At 48.5% G+C, this 22,977-nt stretch overlaps 1 protein-coding gene across 1 annotated transcript in view; it reads right to left on the bottom strand.

The window, feature by feature from the left end:
* Positions 1–2,943: 2,943 nt before the first annotated feature.
* Positions 2,944–22,977, bottom strand: part of VWA3A (von Willebrand factor A domain containing 3A) — an 80,401-nt gene continuing 60,367 nt past the window's right edge. The window contains 13 exon segments of the mRNA XM_010388596.2: positions 2,944–3,735; positions 3,851–3,916; positions 4,098–4,195; positions 6,850–6,973; positions 8,604–8,755; positions 9,484–9,628; positions 11,034–11,178; positions 13,003–13,111; positions 14,949–15,086; positions 16,488–16,585; positions 17,562–17,672; positions 19,009–19,099; positions 20,728–20,880. Of these exon segments, the coding sequence (XP_010386898.2) occupies positions 3,865–3,916; positions 4,098–4,195; positions 6,850–6,973; positions 8,604–8,755; positions 9,484–9,628; positions 11,034–11,178; positions 13,003–13,111; positions 14,949–15,086; positions 16,488–16,585; positions 17,562–17,672; positions 19,009–19,099; positions 20,728–20,880 (1,416 nt within the window). The 3' untranslated portion in view covers positions 2,944–3,735; positions 3,851–3,864.

Genomic DNA, 22,977 nt, shown 5'->3' with positions numbered 1-22,977 from the left:
TTGTTTCATCCACTCAATTTGTGGTACTTTGTTATGACAGCTCTAGCAAATGAATACAACCACCACAGGCCCTTTTCTCTGTATTTACAGAGGCGACCCAAAATGGCAGCTGTGCAAGACGGACCAGACTGAGATTAAACACGGCAGGGGCTGTGGTCACCACTGCCTTCCTGGACCCAGCACAGAGCCTGGCCAAAGGAGGGTCTCATCAAGCCTTAGCAAGTGAGTTTCTTTTTTTGTTTTTTTGAGACAGAGTCTCTGTCACCAGGCTGGAGTGCAGTGGCACGATCTCAGCTCACTGCAACCTCCACCTCCCGGGTTCAAGCGATTCTCCTGACTCAGCCTCCCAGTAGCTGGGATTACAGGTGTCCACCACCACACCTGGCTAATTTTTGTATTTTTGGTAGAGACAGGGTTTCTCCATATTGGCCAGGCTGGTCTCGAACTCCTGGCCTTGAGCCATCTGCCTGCCTTGGTCTCCCTAAGTGCTGGGATTACAGGCATGAACCACCACACCTGGCCACAACTGAGTGTTTTTAAACAACTTGATGAATTTTTACTTATGTATACTTCAATGTAACTCCTACCTTGATCAAGATACATAATACTTTCATCATGCCAGATGTCCCCTTTGTGTTCCCCATCCCACAGGGTAACTACTATTTTGACTTCAATCGCCAATAAGGAATTTGGCTGGTTCTTGAACTTCATATAAATGACATTATACAGTATGTACTCTTTTGTGTCTGGTTTCTTTTGCCCAATATTATGAGACTGATGCATCTTGTTGAATATAGCTGTATAGATCATTCTTTTTTGGGGGTGCAGGCAGGGTTTCACTCTGTTGCGCAGGCTGGAGTGTAGTGGCATGATCAAGGCTCACTGCAGCCTCAACCTCTCCTGGGCTCAGGTGATCCTTGCACCTCAGCCTCCTGAGTAGCTGGCACTACAGACATGCGCTTCCAAGCCTGGCTAATTTTTGTATTTTTTGTAGGATGGGTTCTCACCATGTTACCTAGGCTAGTCTCAAACTCCTGGGCTCAAGTCTTCTACCTGCCTTGGTCTCCCAAAGTGCTGGGATTTCAGGTGTGAGCCACCATGTCAACCATTCATTCTTTTTAAATCGATGCACAGTATTTCACTGTAAAATGTATCAGATTTTATTTGCACATTCTGCCAGTGATGGACATTGGGTAGTTTCCAATTTTGAGCTCTAATGAATAAGGCTGCTGGAAAAATCCTTATATGTCTTTTGTCTAACATATGCGCTCATTACCCTTGGAGTGGAATTACTAGATCACAGAGTAGGCATATGTTTTACTTTAGTAGAAATTACCAAATAGTCTTCCAAAGTTATTGAGTCAAATTACACATCCCTACCCCAACCCCTATTCTATTGGAATATGAGTGTTCGAACTGTTCCACATCTTGATATTGTAGTTCTTTGTTTTGTTTTGGTTTGGTTTTAGAGGCAGGGTCTCATTCTGTTGCCCAGGCTGGAGTGCAATGGCCCAGGCTCAGCTCATTGCAACCTGTACTTCCTGGATTCAAGTGATTCTCGTGTCTCAGCCTCCTGAGTAGCTGGAATTACAGGTGTGCACCACCATGCCCAGCTAATTTTTGTGTTTTTAGTAGAGACGGGGTTTCACTATGTTGGCCATGCTGGTCTCAAACTCCTGACTTCATGTGATCTGCCCACCTCGGCCTCCCAAAGTGCTGGGATTACAGGTGTGAGCCACCAGGCCTGGCCATTTTGTTTTTTGTTTGTTTGTTTTTGTTTTTAAGAGACAGGGTCTTACTCTGTTGCCCAGGCTGGAGAACAATGGCACAATCACAGCTCACTGCAGTCTCAAACTCCTGGGCTTAACTGATCCTCACGCCTCAGCCTCCTGAGTAGCTAAAACTGCATGCATCAAGCCACCATGCCTTGCTAATTTGTTTTAAATTTTTGAAGACATGGGGTCTTGCTATGTTGCCCAGGCTGGTGTTGAACTCCTGGCATCAAGCAATTCTCCCATCTCAGCCTCACAAAGTGTTGAGATTAGAGGCATGAGCCGCTGTGCCCAGCCCCAGTCTTTTTGATTTTAGTCATTCTAGTGAGATGTAGTGGCATCTTACTGTGGTTTTAATTTACATTTCCCTGGCAGGTAAGGCTGTTGAGCACCTTTTCATGTACCTATTGTCCATTTTAAAAATTGCATGGGCCGGGTGTGGTGACTCACGCCTGTAATCCCAGCACTTTGGGAGGCCAAGGTGGGCGGATCACCTGAGGTCAGGAATTTGAGACTAGCCTGGCCAACATGGTGAAACCCCGTCTCCACTAAAAATAAAAAGAAAAATAGCTGGGTGTGGTGGCAGGTGCTTATAATTCCAGCTACTCTATTCGGGAGGCTGAGGCAGGAGAATCGCTTGAACCCGGGAGGCGGAGGTTGCAGTGAGCTGAGATTGTGCCACTGCACTCCAGCCTGGGCAAAAAGAATGAGACTCTATCTAAAAAAAAAAAAAAAAAAAAAAAAAATTTGGGATGGGCTAGGCACAGTGGCTCACGCCTATAATCCCAGCACTTTGGGAGACCAAGGCGGGCAGATCCCCTGAGATCAGGAGTTCAAGACCAACCTGGCCAACATAGTGAAACCCCGTCTCTACTAAAAATACAAAAATTAGCCGGACGTGGTGGCAGGCCCCTGTAGTTCCAGCTGCTCAGGAGGCTGAGGCAGGAGAATCGCTTGAACCTGGGAGGCGGAGGTTGCAGTGAGCTGAGATTGTGCTACTACACTCCAACCTGGGCAACAGAGCGAGACTCCATTTCAAAAAAAAAAAAAAAATTGGAATTTTTTCTTTTTCTTATTGAAATCCTTTATATAGTATGGTATAAGTCTTTTAATAAAGGTTGTCACTAAAAACTTACAAGCACACACACACGCCAATGATCATTTCAAACAGTTAAAGTCATGTTGATCCTATTAGTGGAATAAAAGTAATTGTTTTTAATTTTGGAAAATGACCCCGGATGAGCAGCCTTCACTTCAGTTTGGTTGGGCAGGGATGGAGGGTGGTGGTGAGGCTCACTTGTTTCTTCTTCCTCCAGGATGGGCTGACTGTGACTCTGCATTAGCCTGTTATGGACCAGGCTGGAGACCACCCCATCTACTGCTTTCCAGAGCTAGGCTCCCACAGCTCAGCCACCTGCTCACTGTTCACCATGCGTCTCCCATGTGGCAGCTTCTGGGGACCTGCAGACCCTGGGACAGCGGTCTCATCCCAAGGGAGCTCACAGTCAAGGAGAAGAGCTAGATCAGCGAGCAAGGTGGCGTGACATGGAGTGCCGAGTGCGAGAGTTCTGCGTGGTCAGGATGCTGCCAGAGAAAGACTGGAGGCCCCTGGCTCTAGGTGGGTCCCAGGGAGCTGATGTCATTTGAGCTGTGCCTTCATGGGTGAGCAGGAGTCTCCGGGCAGAGGAGGCAAGAAGCCCCGTTCAGGCAGGGGGTTGGTTTAGGGCTTCCCAGAGAGGGACAGTCTAGTGGCTGGAGAGTAGGGTGTGGTGCGGGACAGGGCTTGAGAGTTAGATTAGACCCAGGAATGGACCCTCACACAAAAGACAGAGCCTTTCCTTCCTCAGCTTCCAGGGAATCCTGGTACCAGGAATCGTGTTCCCTGCGGGTCACAGCATTCCACCCCATCCTGCCCCCGGGGCCGAGATTTGGTCAGTGAGTGGTCCTTTGCAGGATGACATTTCTGTTTAGAGGAATCATTATTTTTTAACCAAAGTTATTATTGACCACAAAATAGAGCATGCCACTTGGTGCTTAGTGCACACTCAGGCAGTGTGGGGTCTAGCCCCTCCCCTTACCTGAGAACACTTCTCTAGGAAAGAGTGACCTTTGATTCTGCATCATTTTTCTTCTGGAGTTGGGATCTGGTGGGCACGAGATGAAGAAAGATGGTCTCCCTGGTGCCCAGTGGGCTGGCTGGGAGAAGCAGGGCAGGAACCCTTGGAGCAAGGGTACCATGATGGGTGCGGCCCTTCTGGATGGGGTCCGGGGTCTCCATGGGCAGTAGCCAAATGGCAGGCGGGAAAGGCTGCGTGAAGGGCATACCTGAAGGACTGGGCCTGCCAGAGGAAGCTTCTGGCCTTGGTGATCTCCTGGGCCAGCCTCCTTAAATCATCTCCTTCAAATGGTGGCAGCGTGGGATCCTTGAAAAGGGGAAGTGAGTGTGAAGTTTGATCCATTAAACAGATGGGAGCTGAAAATCCAAAATCTCAAAAAAAGCATTTTAGAGTTAATCACGTTCTGCCTTCCATCCAGTGCAGGAAATCTTGTGAGCCTCCGCTTGTATATCTCCAGGAACAGGAAGCTCACTACCTATCAGGACAGTCATTCTGCAAAGGGGATACTTTGAAATACGATGTGTGAGAGTCAGTGTAGGGAGGGGACGGTGGCAAAGCAAGATAGTGTCAGAAATTGAGTGAAGGTGGCCCCACTCTGGGCCAGTGGAACAGAAATGGCACAGGTTCCTTATCTCACCGCTATTCAGTAAAATCTGTTCAGTCATTTTTTGCATTTCTTCTAGTAAAATAGATTCACGGGTATGCTTTTTATCTGGTTGATTTTAGACAGAGCCTTGCTCTGTTGTCCTGGCTGGAGGGCAGTGGAATGATCATGGCTCACTGTAGCCTCAAACTCCTGGGCTCAAGCTATCCTCCCACTTCAGCCTCCCAAGTAGCTAGGACCACAGGCATCTGCTACCACACCTGGCTGAGGCATGCTTTTTTAAAAAATGTTAACTAATAAAATTTCACCACCTAGCCTTAAAAATACATCTTACCAATCCTAGCACTTTGGGTGGCTGAGGTGGGCAGATCACTTGAGGTCAGGAGTTTGAGACCAGCCTGGCCAATATGATGAAACCTCATCTCCAGTAAAAATATAAAAATTAGCTGGGTGTGGTGGCAGGCACCTGTAATCCTAGCTACTCGGGAGGCTGAGACATGAGAATCACTTGAACCCAGGAGGCAGAGGCTGAAGTGAGCTGAGATCGTGCCACTGCACTCCAGCCTGATGACACAGTAAGACTTCTTCTCAAAAAAAAAAAAAAAAAAGAAAAAGAAAAAAAGAAAAAAACTACATGTCTCACAGTTCATAAGCCCTAAGAAAGAGAGGAAACCATCCCTTCTGCCTAAGTAGCACAGCAATCCCAGTCTGCATGAAAAAACAATTCAGAGAATCTGATTTGATAAGGTATTAAGCTGAGAGCCTTAAACATATCATCACTTGTTTTCCTATGTAATAAGGACACTTGGGTGAATATTCATTACTTTTACCAATTTGTTCTGTTCTCTGTATTATTTATGATACTTGTCCCTAGAAGAGCTAGTTGAACAAAGGAGTCATGTAAGGCTACCCAGACTTCAAAGATTATGCCAGCCGAGCCTGATGGTTCACGCCTGTAATGCCAACACTTTGGGAAGCTTAGGTGGGAAGATTACTTAATCCTAGGAGTTTGAGATCAGCCTGGGCAACATGGTGAGATCCTGTTTCTACAAAAAATTAAAGAAATTAGCTGGGCGTGGTGGCGCACCTGTGATCCCAGCTACTCCGGAGGCTGAGGTGGAAAGATTGCCCGAGTTCAGGAGGTGGAGGCTGTACTGAGCTGTGATTGCACCACTGCACTTTAGCCTGGGCAACGGAATGAGACCCTGTCTCAAAAAAAAAAAAAAAAAAAAAAGAATAAAGAAAAAAAAAATTATGCCATGTCCTGTGAAAGTAACCTTTAACCTCTGAAAAGAAATCTGGAATTCTGATTGGTTGTCTTACTTGATAATTTTTGCCCTGGGAATGTTATCACTGGCAACACTGCATTCCTTAAAGGTATAAATATGTGCAGAATTTTCCTATTAAGTCAGAAGTAGATCATTGAAATCTATGACTTTACTAGATTTATTACTTCATAGATAACATATGACTTTGCTAGATCTATTGCTTAACAGATAACTTGAATGTCTGTGTTTCAATGAATTGAACCCCAGAAGACACAAATATGTAGGAATTAAAGCACAAAGGTTAAGATCGTGGGTGTCTTGGGGCTCTAGCTATACCACTTCCTCTGACTTTAGTTTTTTTTGTTGTTGTTTGTTTTGAGACGGAGTCTTGCTCTGTCACTCAGGCTGGAGTGCAGTGGCGCAGTCTCGGCTCACTGCAAACTCTGTCTCCCAGGTTCAAACAATTCTGCCTCAGCCTCTTGAGTAACTGGGATTACAGGTGCACACCACCATGCCCGGTTAATTTTTGTATTTTCAGTAGAGATGTCATTTCACCATGTTGGCCAGGCTGGTCTCAAACTCCTGACCTCAAGTGATCCACCCACCTCGGCCTCCCAAAGTGCTGGGATTACAGGTGTGCGCCACCGTGCCCAGCTTTAGGTGTATTCTTAAACCTCGCTGGGCCTGCTGTTCATCTGTTAAATGGGTATAATATTAAAAGAGGTAATCTATATAAAGCCACATAAATTTCCAACACAGGCAAACTGGTCTGATCATCAGGAAATATAACAATACCCTCAAATCCTGCTTCTTTCCCAGTCTTGAGGAGAGTCAGCCTAAAAGGACAGTGGCAGGGAAACCCAATCCTTTTTAGTTAATATTTTGTCTCAATGAAAAGCAGAGATCCTTTTAGTCAGAAGGAAAACCGAGGACGGGCATGGTGGCTCATGCCTATAATTCTAACACTTTGGGAGGCCAAGGTGGGAGGTTCACTTGAGCCCAGGAGTTCAAGAAGGAAAACCCCATGCCTGTTGATATTTTATTGAGCTGTTTCAACAGACCTCATGTTCAGTGGCTCTGCAACTTACGTTTTCATTGATGAAGCCTTTGGTCAGCAGGCCGCACATTTTGGAGAGTGTGTCCTCACCCACAGGGCAGTGATAGCGTCCGCCAGTGAAGGAAGCCAGCTTTCTCAGGAACTCAACCGCCGCTCTGGAAGGAAGGGACAGAGGGCTGGTGGGGAGGCTGACTGACCAGCCTAGTTCGTGTGACTTCCCCAGGGGAACTTAAGTCTGTGGGGCTTAAGAGAAATCAGCCTGGCAATGGGCAGTGGCTTGTGCCATGGTGACCACCATGAGAACTCCAAAGGACACTTTCCCCACCAATTTATGGACGGCTATAGCAACTGCTGCTGCTTGAGGGAAGAGGAGTCCCTGTGTTCCCCGTGTGAGTGTCGCCATTTAGCCTGGACCCCCTCAAACCACACAGCCCACACACTCCAGCCCCCATTTCTTCTTTTCTTTTTTGAGACAGAGTCTTAGTCTATTACCCAGGCTGGAGTGATCTTGCATGATCTTGGCTCACTGCAACCTCTGCCTCCTGGGTTCAAGCGATTCCCCTGCCTCAGCCTCCTGAGTAGCTGGGACTACAGGCACCGGCCACCACACCAGGCTAATTTTTGTATGTTTTTAGTAGAGACGGGGTTTTGCCATGTTGGCCAGGCTGGTTTCGAACTCCTGACCTCAGGTGATCTGCCTGCCTTGGCCTCCCAAAGTGCTGGGATTACAGGTGTGAGCCATCGTGCCCAGCCTAGCCCCCATTTCTTTATGGGACACTTATCCAGTGCCTACTATGTGTTAGGCCTGTAAAGGACACATATTACACTTATGGGGCTTATGGTTTAGACCCAGAGATAAAATATGTCCCTATGTAGTCTGTTTTGCTAATAGTAAAGTTTTGATTTTTAAAGGAGCTGAGTCTTATCTGACGTGTTCTTTTTCACATTTTTGTTTTGTTTTGTAGAGACAGAATCTTGCTATGATATCCAGGCTGGTCTCGAACTCCTGGCCTCAAGTGATCCTCCCACCTCAGTCTCCCAAAGCACAGGGATTATAGGCATGAGCCATGGTGCCCAGTCATAACACATGTTCTATAGTGATCGTTTATAAAAATAACCATGACGAGGCTACATTAATATTTTTCTTTCTAGCTTTTCCCCTAAATATCCCCTAAATACTCACAAATGTGATCCCAGGGGAAGAGTATGAGGGAGACTGTGACATGACTGTGTGAATCTCGTGCAAATGTGTTTCCAGGCTGGAGGAAGTCAGAGGGAAATGTCTGAGTAAAGAGAGGGATTTTCACCCTGTGGTGTGACACCTGCTTGGGTGCTCTAGAAAAACAATGCTTCTTCTAATTTCTTTCTTTCTTTCTTTTTTTTTTTTTGACAGTCTCACTCTGTTGCCCAGGCTAGAGTGCCATGGAGCAACCTCGGCTGACTGCAACCTCTGCCTCCCTGGATCAAGCGATTCTCATGTCTCAGTCTCCTGAGTAGCTGGGATTACAGGCGCATGCCACCACGCCTGTCTAATTTTTATATTTTTAGTAGAGACAGGGTTTCACCATGTTGGCCAGGTTGGTCTTGAACTCCTGACCTCAAGCGATCCACCTGCCTCAACCTCCCAAAGTGCTGGGATTACAGGCGTGAGCCAGCATGCCCGGCCACTTCTAATTTCTGATTTACAGGATTAGGACCCAGGAGAGATTGGTGTCTAAGTGAGCAGGTAGATTAGGTGGGGAGCTTGGATCTCCCTGCTGAGATGTGTGGCTCCATATCGCGCACCTGTCTGAGCAGTTCAAGGAAATGGTGTGCACTTTCACATCTCTTTTCTCCCTGAGTCTTTGGACTTCATTTAGGACAAGGCTGCAGCTTGTGTCTGGCTTTCCGTCGGTCAGGAGGTACAGTCCTTCCAGATCATGGAAACTGAAGGCTTTCTGAAAGAACACAGGACGGCTGTCAGGCTCAGGGGAGAGGCTCACCCGGAAGACAAGAACCAAATGCCTAAAGGTGGTGCCTGCTGCCGCCTGCCTCTGCCAAAATGCATCTGATTGGATGCCTCTGACCTGTTCAAAAAGACTGAGAGATTCTCTTTCAGCCTCAGACAGACCAAGGAAGCTGCTGAGGTTTAGGAGGAAGAGCATGGCTCGCTGCCTAGCTGGTTAATCCCAAGCAAGTCACTTAACCTCTCTGAGCCTCTGTGTCTTCATCTATTTTTCTTTAATTTTTATTTTTTTGAGATGGAGTTTCTCGGCTCACTGCAACCTCTGCCTCCTGGGTTCAAGCAATTCTCCTGCTTCAGCCTCCCAAGTAGTTGGGATTACAGGCATGTGCCACCATGCCCAGCTAATCTTGTATTTAGTAGAGATGGGGTGTCACCATGTTGGTCAGGATGGTCTCGAACTCCTGACCTCAGGTGATCCACCTGCCTTGCCCTCCCAAAGTGCTGGGATTACAGGTGTGAGCCACCGCACCCAGCCTGTGTCTTCGTCTATAACGTGAGAACATTGAGAATTCTTTTCTCACTGGGGTGTTGGGAAGATGAAATGTAGTGCTTTGTCAATTCTAAAGTGCCCTTTGTAAATCCTAAAGCATCGTGCAGTGTCAGCACAGGGGATGATGGTATTTGTTTTGCATCAAGGTCGGGCTCCGTGGTGGGACTTGCCAGCAATGCTTGCAAGATGGAGGTGCTGCCCTGAGCTTGCAGGTGGGTCACCCATTGCATAGCCTCATGACACGCTGCATCTGTGGTCTCCACCAGCGTGTCCTGCCACAACTGAAGGCTCTCTGCAAAGCTGAGCAGGTTAAAACTGGGAAGGAGGAAAAGAGGAGGTGAGGGGCAGAGAAGGGGAGAAAGAGATTGGTTAGAATAGGCCTGTCTAGACTGAAGACCCCTACAATGAGCCCCGTGGCCTCTCAGGGAGAAGGCATGGGGCCTCTTGAGAATGAGAGGGTACATACTGACGATTTGGATGCAGACAGAGATAGATTTAAATCCCAGCTCAAGCCAGACACAGTGACTTGTGCCTGTAATCCCAGTACTTTGGAAGGCCAAGCTGGGAGGATTGCTTGAGGCCAGGAGTTCAAGACCAGCCTCAGCAACATAGTGAGACCCCCATCTCTACAAAAAAATTTTAAAAAAAATTAGCCAGGCATGGTGGTGTGTGCCTATAGTCCAAGCTACTTGGGAGGCTGAGGTGTGAGATCACTTGAGCCCAGGACGCTATGATCACACCACTGCACTCCAGTCTAGGCAACAGAGTAAGACCCTGTGTCAAACAAACAAACAAAAAACCCAAACAATCCTAGCTCAGCCAGTGACTGGTTACCCAATCTTCAGCAAGTGTCTTAACCTCTTGAAGTCCTGGCTTCTTTTTCTGAAAAATGGGGGCTGATAACAGCAACGCCTCACGGGCTCATTGTGAGAGTTGATGAAATGATGCGTGTAAAGCATCTGGTGCACAGGAAGTACTCAAGAAATGTGTACTCTGATTAAGACAAGAAAGAGGCCTAGTCTAAGATGAGAGTCCCCTGGGGTCCCCTTAGGGTCAACCCTTCCGGATAGGGAAAATAAACAACTTCTTCCACTCAAAAATCAAGTTCACAAAAATTTTAAAAATTAAATAAAGAATTAAAAAAAATCAAGTTCAGCTGAAAGCCATACTTCAAGGCCACATAGTGGTTCCTTTGCTGTGCCTGCAATTGTCCCTAGGCCTGAAATTGCGTTCCTTTTTTTTTTTTTTTTTTTTTTTGAGACAGCGTCTTACTCTGTTGCCCATGCAGGAGTGCACTGGTGCAATCATAGCTCACTGCAGCCTCAACCTCCTGGGCTCAAGTGATCCTCCTTCCTCAGCCTCCCAAGTAGTTGGGGCTACAGGTGCACACCACCATACCCAGCTAATTTTTAAATGTTTGTAGAGATGGGGTGTCACTTTGTTGCTGAGGCTGGTCTTGAACTCCTGAGCTCAAGTGATCCTCCTGCCTTGGCCCCCAAAATTGCCGGGATTACAGGTATAAGCCACCATACCCAGCCTCTAAAAACTGCTTTCCTTCACAGCAGAGCAGAATACAGTGCTCTTTCCTACTCAAATGCGTTACTCAGAAGAGCATCTCAAAAACTCCAGGCCTGCTGACGCTGAGAGGAGACGGCATGCTTGACCAGGGAAGCCCCGGGAACTGCCCCTTTGATCTTCCTGATCAGCCTTCGCCTCTTACCTGTCACAGCGCTTCCTCAGCTGTTCCCAAATCAGCAAAACCAGCTCTGTCTTAACCTGCTGCAGGTAAGGGCCCATGGACCCTGACGTGTCCAGCAAAATGCATACTTTGCTCTCCAAAACGGTGCCAAACAGTCGGCGGCTCCCTGCTCCGAGACAGGTGGGGCAGAGGCGGGGGTGAGGGGTCCCTCCTCCTGGGTGGTTTCCCGCGCTGTATCTATCAACTATAAAGTCTTGCAACACCTGTTGCCTGCCTGATCATTGATCGGATGTCACCCCACTGGGAGACGGCCTTTGTGGTGCTGTGGGAGGGGGCGATTGTCCAAGGGCAGACCTGATCAGTGGTTTGGGCTTTAGGAGATCAAGATTTCAGCTCTGGCTTTGTCTGTGATGAGTTGTACAAGCGGTTAAACCTCCTGGGCTTGAGTTTCCTCATCCTTAAAGTATCAATAGTATCAATAGTATCATGATATTGCTTTGAAGTATTAGATAGTGTTTGGGTATGTACTGGTATGTCAGCTGGGGGACTTGTACTACAAAAGAAATCGCTGGGTCTCTGGTTTTAAGTCACCATTCCCAGGGGTAATGTGAACCGAGAGTAGAGAGAGGCTCATGGCTTCTCTGTCCCAGCTCAGCCTCTGACCTGACAACTGTACCTGAAGCAGCAGTCATCATGATGCCCCTGTCCGTGGACCATCTATACCAGGTCCTACTGCAGAGGACTGGACCTAATGAATTTACATAGACCCTGAGTGGCACATACAAGGCCACCTGTAGGATCTCCATATAGGACTCCCTTCCTCCCTCCTCCTATTGCCCTAGAAACCCTCCAGGCCCCATAGCCTGAATCCCCTCCTGCGCAGTTCCAGCTGTCTGCCCACCTTCTTGGGTTTGATGCTTCAGACCATCTCTTAATCCACAGCCCAACCCTGTCCATTTGCCTCTCCAGGAGGGGACTTGGTGCTCTCTGAAAAGAGGTCCGCAGTGGCTTACACCTATAATCCCAGGACTTTGGGAGGCCGAGGCAGGAGGATCGCTTGAGCCTAGGAGTTCAGAGCCAGCCTGCGCAACATAGCGAGACTCTGTATCTTAAAAAAATAAATAAAGTAAGCTGGGCATGGTGGCACGTGCCTGTAGTCTCAGCTGCTTGCAAGGCTGAGGTGGGAGGATTGCTTGTGCCCAGTTCGAGGCCGCAGTGAGCCATGACTGCACCACTGGACTCCAGACTAGGTGACAGAGCAAGACCATGTTTCTAAAATAAAATAATAATAATAATAAATAAACAGAGGGTTTCTGCTCTATTAGTTCCCCTTACCATCTGTACCTCCAGGGGTTGTTTTGCTAGGGCCCAGTCAATATTAAAGCAAACCTTTTGACAGTCAGCCCCTTGTCATTTGCAGGAAGGCAAGGTGTGGCAGGTGACCTTGCAGAGCAGGCTGTGACGTGTGTGAGCTCCCGCTGGAGCTCTTGGGCCCATGTTCGACCTCCCTGTTATCCAGCCCCTTGCCCGTCCTCTGAACCCACTGTCATTTTTTATTTTGGACAGAGTTTCACTCTTGTTGCCCAGGCTGGAGTGCAGTGATACGATCTCAGCTCACTGCAACCCCTGCAATTCTCCTGCCTCAGCCTCCCAAGTAGCTGGGATTACAGGTGCCCGCCACCATGCCTGGCTAATTTTTTGTATTTTTAGTAGGGTATTTTTATATTTTCATCATGTTGGCCAGGCTGGTTTCAAACTACTGACTGGTGATCCAACCGCCTCGGCTTCCCAAAGTGCAGAGATTACAGGCATGAGCCACCACGCCCAGCCTCCCAGTGTCATGTTGTATCTGGATGATGTTCCTGGCCTAATCCTCTGATCTGCAGTTCTCAAAGGCCTGGCTTTGGAAGGACTGATACTGGGGTCCCTGGGGGTAGCCTTCCACATCCCCTCATGCTCCTCCACCCTTCAGGGCAGTGGACAGGCTCACCGGACAGCAGCCACTGCAGCCTCTGGACATAGCGCCTTAACACCTTCTCCAAGTGCCTGATGTACACCTCCATCTCCCCAGGCGTCCACTGAATGTGTCTCACCACTCCCTGGGTTAAGGCAAGTGGAGGCAAGTATCCACCCCATCAGCCGTTTCTTCATATCCCCATCACCCCCTAAAATTGTTTGTTCCATCATGGTTAACAATTCTCAAAACATTTGTTGGCTGGGCATGGTAGCTCATCCCTGTAATCCCAGTGCTTTGGGAGGCTGAGACAGGAGGATTGCTTGAGCCCAGGAGATCAAGACCAGCCTGGGCAACATAGGGAGACCTCATCTCTTCCAAAAACAGAAAAATAGCAGGCGTGGTGGCATATGCCTGTGGTCCCAGCTGCTTAGGGGAGGCTGAGGTGGGAGGGTTGCCTGAGCCCAGGGAGGTAGAGGCTGCAGTGAGCTGCAATTGCACCACTGCACTCCTGCCTGGATGACAGAGCAAGATCCTGTCTCAACAAACAAACAAAAACCCATAAAAAACAACCATCTGTTAAGCATATGTTTTTTGTTTGTTTGTTTAAAGCCTTTTTTCTTTTATTAAACTAGTAGATTTATGGTTCTACAAAGGAGTAGGGAATTAGGATGATTTTGGTTTTTGGCAAATGCAGTTGCTGTATTAATAAAAATCATAATAATCTCTAACTTTTTTTTTTGAGACAGAGTCTTACTCTGTTGCCCAGGTGCGATCTCGGCTTACTACAGCCTCCGCCTCCCGGGTTCAAGCGATTCTCCTGCCTCAGCCTCCTGAGTAGCTGGGACTACAGGCACACGGCACCATGACTGGCTAATTTTTGTATTTACGCTAGAGATGGGGTTTCACTGTGTTGGCCAGGGTGGCCTTGAACTGCTGACCTCAGGTGATCCTCCCGCCTCAGCCTCCCGAAGTGTTAGTACTATAGGCGTGAGCCACTGCACCCGGTCAATGATCTCTAAATTTTAAAATAGAAAACTCTTAATGGTGGGGTAAGAAGTTCATAAATTTTGAACTAAATAATGACTTTGGGTGGAGAGGGGCAGCATACTAGAACGACCGTATGTTCCTCTAGTGAATAATTTTGAATTTTGTGGCTATTTTTAGTTTCCCCTAATCTTGATAATGTAGGATAAAAGGGCAAGGAGAGAAATGATCTGATTTTCATTCTGTACTAAATTTACTTATTCTAGTGTCAAAGCAATAAAAAATCACCCCAAAATTAGAAAATAGAGAAGAGAACCCTTCACTTTCTATCACAACCCCTATTTGTTGCCATAACAGAACCGTCCTCAGTATTGGGGTACAGCATTCTTATGGGTGAACACTTCAGCCATGGTCTAATCTTCTCAGCAATTGCTACTTTTTCTTATCTTTTCCTTTTTATGTTTTAAGAGACAGGCTCCTGCTCCATGACCCAGGCTGGAGTGCAGTGGCGTGATCACGGCTCACTGCAGCCTTGAATTCCATGACTCAACTAATCCTCCTGCCTCAGCCTCCCAAGTAGCTGGGACTACAGGTACACAGCTGCACCTGGCTAATCTAATTTTTTTTCCAGAGATGGGGTCTTGCTATGTTGCCCAGGCTGGTCTCAAACTCTTGGGCTCAAGCAATCCTCCCACCTCAGCCTCCCAAAGCACTTGGTACTATAGGCAGGAGTCACCGCACCTGGCCTCAGCAATTGTTTCTAATTCTTACTCCAATGAGCCCATCTAACCCTGGAATGGGATCTTAGGCCCTCTGGGAAGTTGGCTTTTCTTCCAACAGGATTTTGCATCTCCTATTTGGTGAGGGGAGTCCCATTTTGGGGAGGAGGGCAGTTCCCACAAGCAGAAATAGAGGCCACAGTGCCCTACACTGCTCTCTGCCATTTGCAGCTGAGTTGGGGGAGAAAAAAAATGGTGATGAAAATCGTGACTTACATGGATCTCAACGCTGGGGAAGATGCTGCAGTGTTTGGCTGATGCTGACCTCTGTCCTGACTTTTGATGAGTGCAGCTGGGACCCATGCATCTGGAAATCTCCAGCTTCAATTTTTTGAGCCCATATTTTGCCATCCACTTTAGAATAAAGGAAAGAACTATTATCTTAGGCAATTCAGACTCAACTGAATGATCATCTGATTAGTCTATGAGAACCTCACGTTTGAAACCTGTATGATGTTTGAAATGTGGGATTCCCAGGTCCTCACTGAGCATCCATCCCATGCAAATTCCTTCCCTGGCTTTGGGCGAGAAGTGCACAAGAAATATGGGGGGCAGGCTCAGCGCAGTGGCTCACGCCTGTAATCCCAGCACTTTGGGAGGCTGACAGGGGTGGATCACCTGAGGTCAGGAGTTTGAGAACAGCCTGACCAATATGGTGAAACCCCATCTCTACTAAATACAAATAATTAACTGGGCATAGTGGTGCACGCCTGTAATCCCAGCTACTTGGGAGGCTGAGGCATGAGAATCGTTTGAACCCAGGAGGCGGAGGTTGCAGTGAGCTAAGATAGTGCTACTTCACTTCAGCCTGGGCAACAAGAGTGAAACTCTGTCTCAAAAAAAAATAAAAAAAAGAAATATTGGGGGTGAACAACAAAATCTATTGAGCACCTCCCAGACCCTAGTCTAGTGGATGCTGTTGCTTCCCCAACATCCATTTAAATCCCACCCACAACATTTGAGTGGAAAGCCCCGATTGGTCAAAAAAAACTCAGACTCTAACCCAATTAGGATAATCTCAGTCTCCTTGTCACAACGAGGGACATCTGTCAGGGATGGCATCTGCCATCGACACAATCAGACCCAAGCTCAGGCTTTTATTGAATAGTTGTGGGATGACCATCCCCTTAGGCACAAGATGGGGGATTTCCGTTGATTTCACTTTAATGAATCTTCACATCAATCTTATTTGACAGGCACAATTGTCCTTATTTTACAAAGGCAGTGAGATTGAGTGTAGCTAGGTGACCTGCCCAAGGTCACCCAGGCAGGAAGTAGCAGACCTAGATTTTGAATTTAGGTCTATTTAACCCTTATCCCATCTGCCATAGTAAGGAATTGTTCTTATCAGGTTTGTCCTTTTTTTTTTTTTTGAGACAGAGTCTTCCTCTGTCACCCAGGCTGGAGTGCAGTGATGCAATCTCGGCTCACTGCAACCTCCACCTCCCGGTTTCAAGCCATTCTCATGCTGTAGCCTCCCAAGTAGCTGGGACTACAGGGCATGCCACTGCACCTGGCTAATTTTTAAATTTTTAGTAGAGAAGGGGTTTCACCATGTTGACCAAGTGGTCTCGAACTCCTGACCTCAAGTGATCCACCCTCCTCAGCCTCCCAAAGTGCTGGGATTACAGGTGTGAGTCACTGTGCCCGGCCTGTTCCCATTTCTGATTATCCCCCCACTCCTAGAAGTAATGGCTGGTGGAAGGAATTACTCTATTGCTTAATGGGCATGTGCTGGTACAAGCGACTTAATACCTCTTGGCTTGAGCAAACTGTATCCTTTCTGGGTAAGTCAATAGAAGAGCTAATCCTTCTCACGCCCCTTCCTTGAGGGTACTTCTTGTACACCGAGCCTAGGAGAAGCAGAGTAAGGTCATTGCTATAGTTTGGATGTTTGAGCCCCTGCAAACCTCATGAAATGTGATCCCCAGTGTTGGGGATGGGGCTTGATGGGAGGTGTTTGGGTCATGGGAACGGTTCCTTCATGAATAGATCAATGCCCTCCCTGGTGACAGGGTGGGGAGCGAGTGAGTTCTCCCTCTATTGCTTGCTGCAAATGCTGGCTGTTAAATAAAAGCCTGGTACCTCCCCGTTCTCTTGCTTCCTCTCTCTCCATGTGATCGCTGCACATGCCAGCTCCCCAGTGCCTTTCACCATGAGTGGAAGCAGCCTGAGGCTCTCACCAGATGCCCAAACTTCCAGCCAGCAGAACCCCGAGCTAAATAAATCTGTTTTCTTTATAAATTACCTAGCCTTGGGTATTCCTTTATAGAAGCACAAATGAACTAAGATGGTCACTCTGTGTACCTCTCTTCCCTCCCCCTGCTCCCTTTTTCACGTCAATTTCTCTGTCAATCAAGTCAGTTGTAAAAGTCCTTAGTGCAATTTGCTGAGAGGTATAAAGGGAGGCTGTTGGGTGGATGGGGAAAGGCTGTTTGGGAACCTCCCGCCTAGCAATGAATTGTTCTTGGGATCTGCACCATTTCACAGCAGTCAATCAGGCTGGCCTAGGGGAATCATCTCCATCCCTTCCCATCTGCCTTAGAGCTAAGGAAACTGCACCTAGTCGACAGAGTCGGAGTGCCCGAGGATCTCAGGAGGTCTCATCTTCAATATTGACTTTTCTCATTCCCTGGTTGTTGTCAAAATTTTGCATGTCCATTTCCCGAGGCTGGGAGAACTGAGTTGTTTGAGGACAGGCTTGCTGCAGAGGCACCAGTGCCCAGGTCCTGGGACAGCAGGAGGGGTTCCTTCCCGCGGTACCTGCTGCCCTTACAGCTCCCCCAGGGGCAGGGGGCTGTCCAGACACCTGCATAGCCTCTAACTTACCCACGTTATTCCCTTTCTCTGTGTAGAACAGCGAAAGAGATGTCTCTGCTTCCCTTGACTTGGTCTTCCTCCTGTGTTCCATCATCCCTTCTTTCATCGGCTGGGCCGCAGCTGAAGAACATTTGGCTTGTTGGCTGGAGCAGCTGTGTGCATTCTTGCAATATAGCTGTCCAGCCTGGCTTAGGGACACTCAAGTTCAGCTATACTTCACCCCAGGAAATGGGGCTCCAGGATAACTTCAAGGCACCCCGTGTCCCCACCCCAGGTCTCTGGCTTTGCTTGGATCAGAAGTAGCTATAGCTACCATTTACCGAGTCCAGATCCTTCCCTGGCATTGTGCTAAGTGCTTTGAGTATGCTGCCTCGCTTCATCCTCACAGTCCCCCAGTTTACAGATGAGGTAAGTGGAACTCCACCAATAAGAAGCAGGGCAATGATTCTACCTGGTCCTGCTGACTCCAGAACTCTGCTCTGAGCCACTCAGCCATACCTTTGACATCAGAAATAAAATATATGGTCTTAGGTTCTATGAGCTGAATATTTTCATAAAGATTGTGAAGGCCTGTTACCACTAGTGGCACATGATCCTTAGCCCCCCGAGCCTCAGTTCCTTTGTCAGTACAATAGGAAGCTGAAAGAGTACCGATGCAAAGGATTGATCATTATAGGCTCTAAATGGGACAATCTTAGCAGATGGGCTGGCACATGATCAAGACTCAGGATCATTGATCGTTTCAGTTACTATCATTATTGCTATTATGATTATTATTTTAAGAGATGTGGCCAGGCGTGGTGGCTCACCCCTGTAATCTCAGCACTTTGGGAGGCTGAGGTGGATGAATTGCCTGAGCTCAGGACTTGGAGACCAGCCTGGGCAACATGGTGAAACCCCGTCCCTATTAAAAACACAAAAAATTAGCCAGGCATGGTGGCACCCACCTGTAGTCCCAGCTACTCAGGAGGCTGAGGCACGAGAATTACTTGAACCTGGGAGGTGGAGGTTGCAGTGAGCTGAGATCACACCACTGCACTCCAGCCTGGGTGACAGACCAAGACTCTGTCTCCAAAAAAAAAAAAAAAAAAAAAAGGTAGAGCCAGGGTCTTGCTCTGTCACTGAGGTTAGAGCACAGTGGTGCAATCATAGCTCACTGCAGCCTCGAACTTCTGGGCTCAAGCAATCCTCCCACCTCAGCCTCCTGAGTAGCTGGGGGACTACAGGCATGCACCACCACCTCTGGCTTTTTTTTTTCTTGGTAGAGATGGAGTCTTGCTATGTTGTCAAGGCTTGAACTCCTGACCTCAAGTGATCCTTCCACCTCAGCCTCCAAAAATGCTGGGATTACAGGCACGAACTTCCACACCTGGCTTTAGTTACTATCATTATTAACCCATGCCTCAGCCGTGACCATGACATCCCTCCACCCTGCTTGACTGTGGTCGTGCCTTACCTGGTGAGATGCCATCTCTGCTACTGAGTGGACGCCATTTCAGAGATTTCAGCGGGGGGCTCTTCTCTCTGTCAGGGTCATCTTTAATGCTCTAGAAAACAGGTGGTCTTTCCCATCAGAGGAGTGTTCCCCATGGCAGGCAGGGCCCCAGTTACCCTGACCTCAATCTGTCCATGAGGAACTTGTAGGGAGGAGCCTAAGGGAGGGGACTCCTCAGATAGGTTTGGCCCCTCTCCTGCAGCAGATTCAGAGGGGACTCTGGGTTTTGAGGTGAAAAAGTATGGGTGTGTACATGTGTGTATGAGTGTATATGCATGTGTGTGCATGTGCATATGTGTATGTATGCATGTGTATGTGTGTGAGATGAGAGTGAGACAGCTGCTAGTGAGAGAGCTATGGGGGTTTGCCAGAACTTTCTTCATCAGTTACCTGCCCCTTTTCCTAATGGACTGGGATGTCTGGGCCTCCAGGACGACAACAGAAATTTAGGTAACTTCTCTGCCTTATCAGGCACCTCAGTTTTTTGTTTGTTTTCTTTTTTGAGACGGAGTCTGGCTCTGTCACTCAGGCTGGAGTGCAGCAGCATGATCTCAGATCACTGCAAGCTCTGCCTCCAAGGTTCAAGCAATTCTCCCTGCCTCAGCCTCCCGAGTAGCTGGGATTACAGGTGCCCACCATCACACCTGGCTAATTTTTGTATTTTTAGTAGAGAGGGGATTTCACCGTGTTAGCCAGGATGGTCTCAATCTCTTGACCTCGTGATCCACCTGCCTCAGCCTCCCAAAGTGCTGGGATTACAGGTGTTAGCCACTGCGCCTGGCCTAGGCATCTGTTTTAAGGGAAGAGTTCCTTCATTCTCAGCCACGACCGGAGTGTGGCGGTCATTAAAAAGTCACTCTCTGGGGAGCACCTGGCCTGGTTTCAGGAGACACTCAGGAAGCACTGGAGGCTCAAGAGGCAGCCCCTGAGGAGGGGGTGAAGTGCCTGAGCTGGCTCCTGAAACCTGGTGGAGTTCCCCGAACAAGGGCAGAGCCTGGCTGCACAGGCTCTCCTGGAAAGGCAGCCCTTTGACTGGGAATCTGCTACCTACGGTCTGGGATGGATTTCCACATTCTGAACATGGACTGCACTCACAGGGTCTGAGTCATGCAATTCTGAGGGACTCACAGGTGTCCCTCCCAGTCTGCTCACAAGCACAGGTGCCTCTGAGGTCTTTCCTCTAGAGCCCTTCTGACTGCCAAGGTGGGTGGGTATTTTATGGAGGACAGAATTGACAGGCTGTGAATGGGGATAAACCCCTAGCAGGTGCAGCCCACCCTCAGGCTCCTATCGGCCCCTGCAAAGTCTTGGGCGGCCGTGGGAAGAGCCCTTAGAGACCCTAATTCCTTTGCCTCCAAGAGACCCTCCAGGATAAGCCATCAGATGAAACAGGTGGGTGTCAATTCTGTGGCATCCTCAGTACCAGGGTAGGGAAAAGGCTGGGATAGGCTAGCAGAGCCAAGGGTGGGGTGGGGGAGGCCAGAGGAGCCCCAGAACTGAGGAGCCGGGCCCCCGCGGGAGATTTTCCCCTGGAGGCCTGGGCAAGAGGCACCCACGGGACACTCACCACTGAAGCGCCCACCCCATCCCCGCTGGCCCCAGCCATTGTAAGACCCAGGAAAGACCAGAAGACAAACAGGAAACCAAATCTTGTGCGTGTTATTAGGAGGGGAGTCAAACCATTCTGGCCCCCAAGGGGGCGGTGGGCCTGGGAGGGCAGAGCTTCTTGGGCTGACTTCTTAGCTGAAGTGTCTTTGGTTTTTCTTTCAGGAGGGCTGCACTTCCCAGTACTTTTCTTGAATGGTTCTTCAGGGAGGCCATGAGGAAGGCACACTGCAGTGGGATTGGGAGGGTCAGTGGCACCACCAGCCACTGTGGACACACACACACACACACAGAGCAGAAGGGACTGTATCCACTGGAACCTCTGACATCCCTTGGATTCCTCTTTTCATCCCTAGAAAGCCACCTGGGGCTGAGAGTGCTAAGGACCAATCCTATGAACAACAGTCAGGACCAGGTATGGGGGCCTGGGAGGCATAGGCTCTGGGTTAGTGAATACTTGGGAGTCTCCAACCCTCATGCCAACAGGTCACGTCAGCTACGCCAGTAGGGTAGGTGCTGTCGTCTCCCCATTTTACACATGAGGAAGCCAAAGCTCTGAAGCTGTCATCACAGAGTTAACAAGAATTCTGGACAAAAATCTAGTTACCATGAAGCCCTGATCAGGCTGCAGATAGCCCCACTTCTTTGTAACCTAAAGTCACATAGCACCAGATCCTGGCTGTTTGCATCCCCATTGTTCCTCTAGATAGGATTTCTGACGTCAGAATCACAAGACTTTTGTTTAAGAATTGCTTAAGATGTTTTTCAGACCCGAATTCCAGCAAAGTAGCTGATGCCAACCAGTTTGAAGACCCCCAGAGGAATAGGAACAGCATGAGAACACAGCTTCTTCATCTCCCCTGCCCATGACTCCAGCCTGCACCCAACTAGTCAGTGATCTCCACACTTCAGCCCACTGCAATACCCTTAAAAACCTTAATGCCAAATTCCCCGGGGAGATGGATTTGAGGTTCCCTCCCACCTCCTCGTTTGGCCGTTTGACAATTAAATTTTTTTCTCTGCCACAACGCAGTGTCTCTGCGCATTGACTTGCCATGCATATCTGGCAACAGATCTATTACAGTTACAGCTCTGTGAGCTTAAGGTTCTCATCTAAGGCCATCTTATCAGTGTGTAGAAAAACTTCAATTCAAACCAGGTGGGTCTGGTTCTAAAGCCAGCACCCTTCCATTGTGAGACACTGTGGCCTCCACTTGTGGGCCGGTCAGCCTGACTGGTTCCCCAGCAATTATTCTCAATCAAAGCTCCAGAAGACACCACTTAAATGTAAATGAGCATCCTCTGGAAAGGTGAATCACACAGTCATTGCCCATTAACACCATATGAATGAGTTTATCAGATGAGGGAATGGGACTGTGTGCATCTGAGGGTAAGGGATATTTCTTTATTTTTTATTTATTTATTTAGAGACGGAGTCTCACTCTGTCACCAGGCTGGAGTGCAGTGGCGTGATCTCAGCTCACTGTAATCTCTGCCTCCCAGGTTCAAGGATTCTCTTGCCTCAGCCTCCAGAACAGCTGGGATTACCGGTGCGCACCACCACACCCAGCTAGTGTGTGTGTGTGTGTATTTTTAGTAGAGACGGGGTTTCACCATGTTAGCCAGGATGGTATCCATCTCCTGACCTTGAGATCTGCCTGCCTCGGCCTCCCAAAGTGCTGGGATTACAGACATGAGCCACTGCGCCCAGCCGGGAAGGGATATTTTAAAAGCACCAAAAGGGTTCCTTTTGGGGAAGACGGCACAGGCACGCAGGGGGAGCCACAGATCTGCAGATCCAGTGGCCACAGAGGAATAGAAGATGGAGATGTGGCCCTGCCCTCCCAGGAGTCCACAGTTGTCTGGGAAGTGAGTCCTTCCGCGAGTGGTGGAGTCCAGGAGTCTCCTTCGCAGGCTCCTCCACTCCATTGCCTCGACCACATCCTTGCTAAGTGCCCTCTGTCCATCATTGTGGCTTAAACTGCCCCAAATCTCCATCTCCAGCCATGTCTTTTCCCACCTGCCTGTAGGGTACCCTCACTTGTTATCTCGCAGGCTCCACAAACTCACCCTTGTCCCAGACCAGCCTTCCCTGCACCGTCCTTCCATGGGCTTTTCCTCCTGTTTTCTCCATCTTGGTCAATGGCCTCACTGTCTACTGGGTGCCCCAGTGAGGAGCTTGGGGGTCACTTTGGATGTCTTCTCTTTCACACTGCTGTTCAATCACTTGCAAGTCCAGGGAATTCTTCCTTAGATATTCATTGCTCCTCACGTGATCTGGCCCCTAGCTACCTCTCTCATTGTATCTTGTCCTGCTCAACTCCT

The sequence above is a fragment of the Rhinopithecus roxellana genome, chromosome 20 (assembly GCF_007565055.1).
Source record: "Rhinopithecus roxellana isolate Shanxi Qingling chromosome 20, ASM756505v1, whole genome shotgun sequence".
NCBI lineage: Eukaryota > Metazoa > Chordata > Mammalia > Primates > Cercopithecidae > Rhinopithecus > Rhinopithecus roxellana.
Note: the sequence above shows the minus strand (reverse complement) of the source record. Positions and strands in the feature narration are given on the sequence as shown.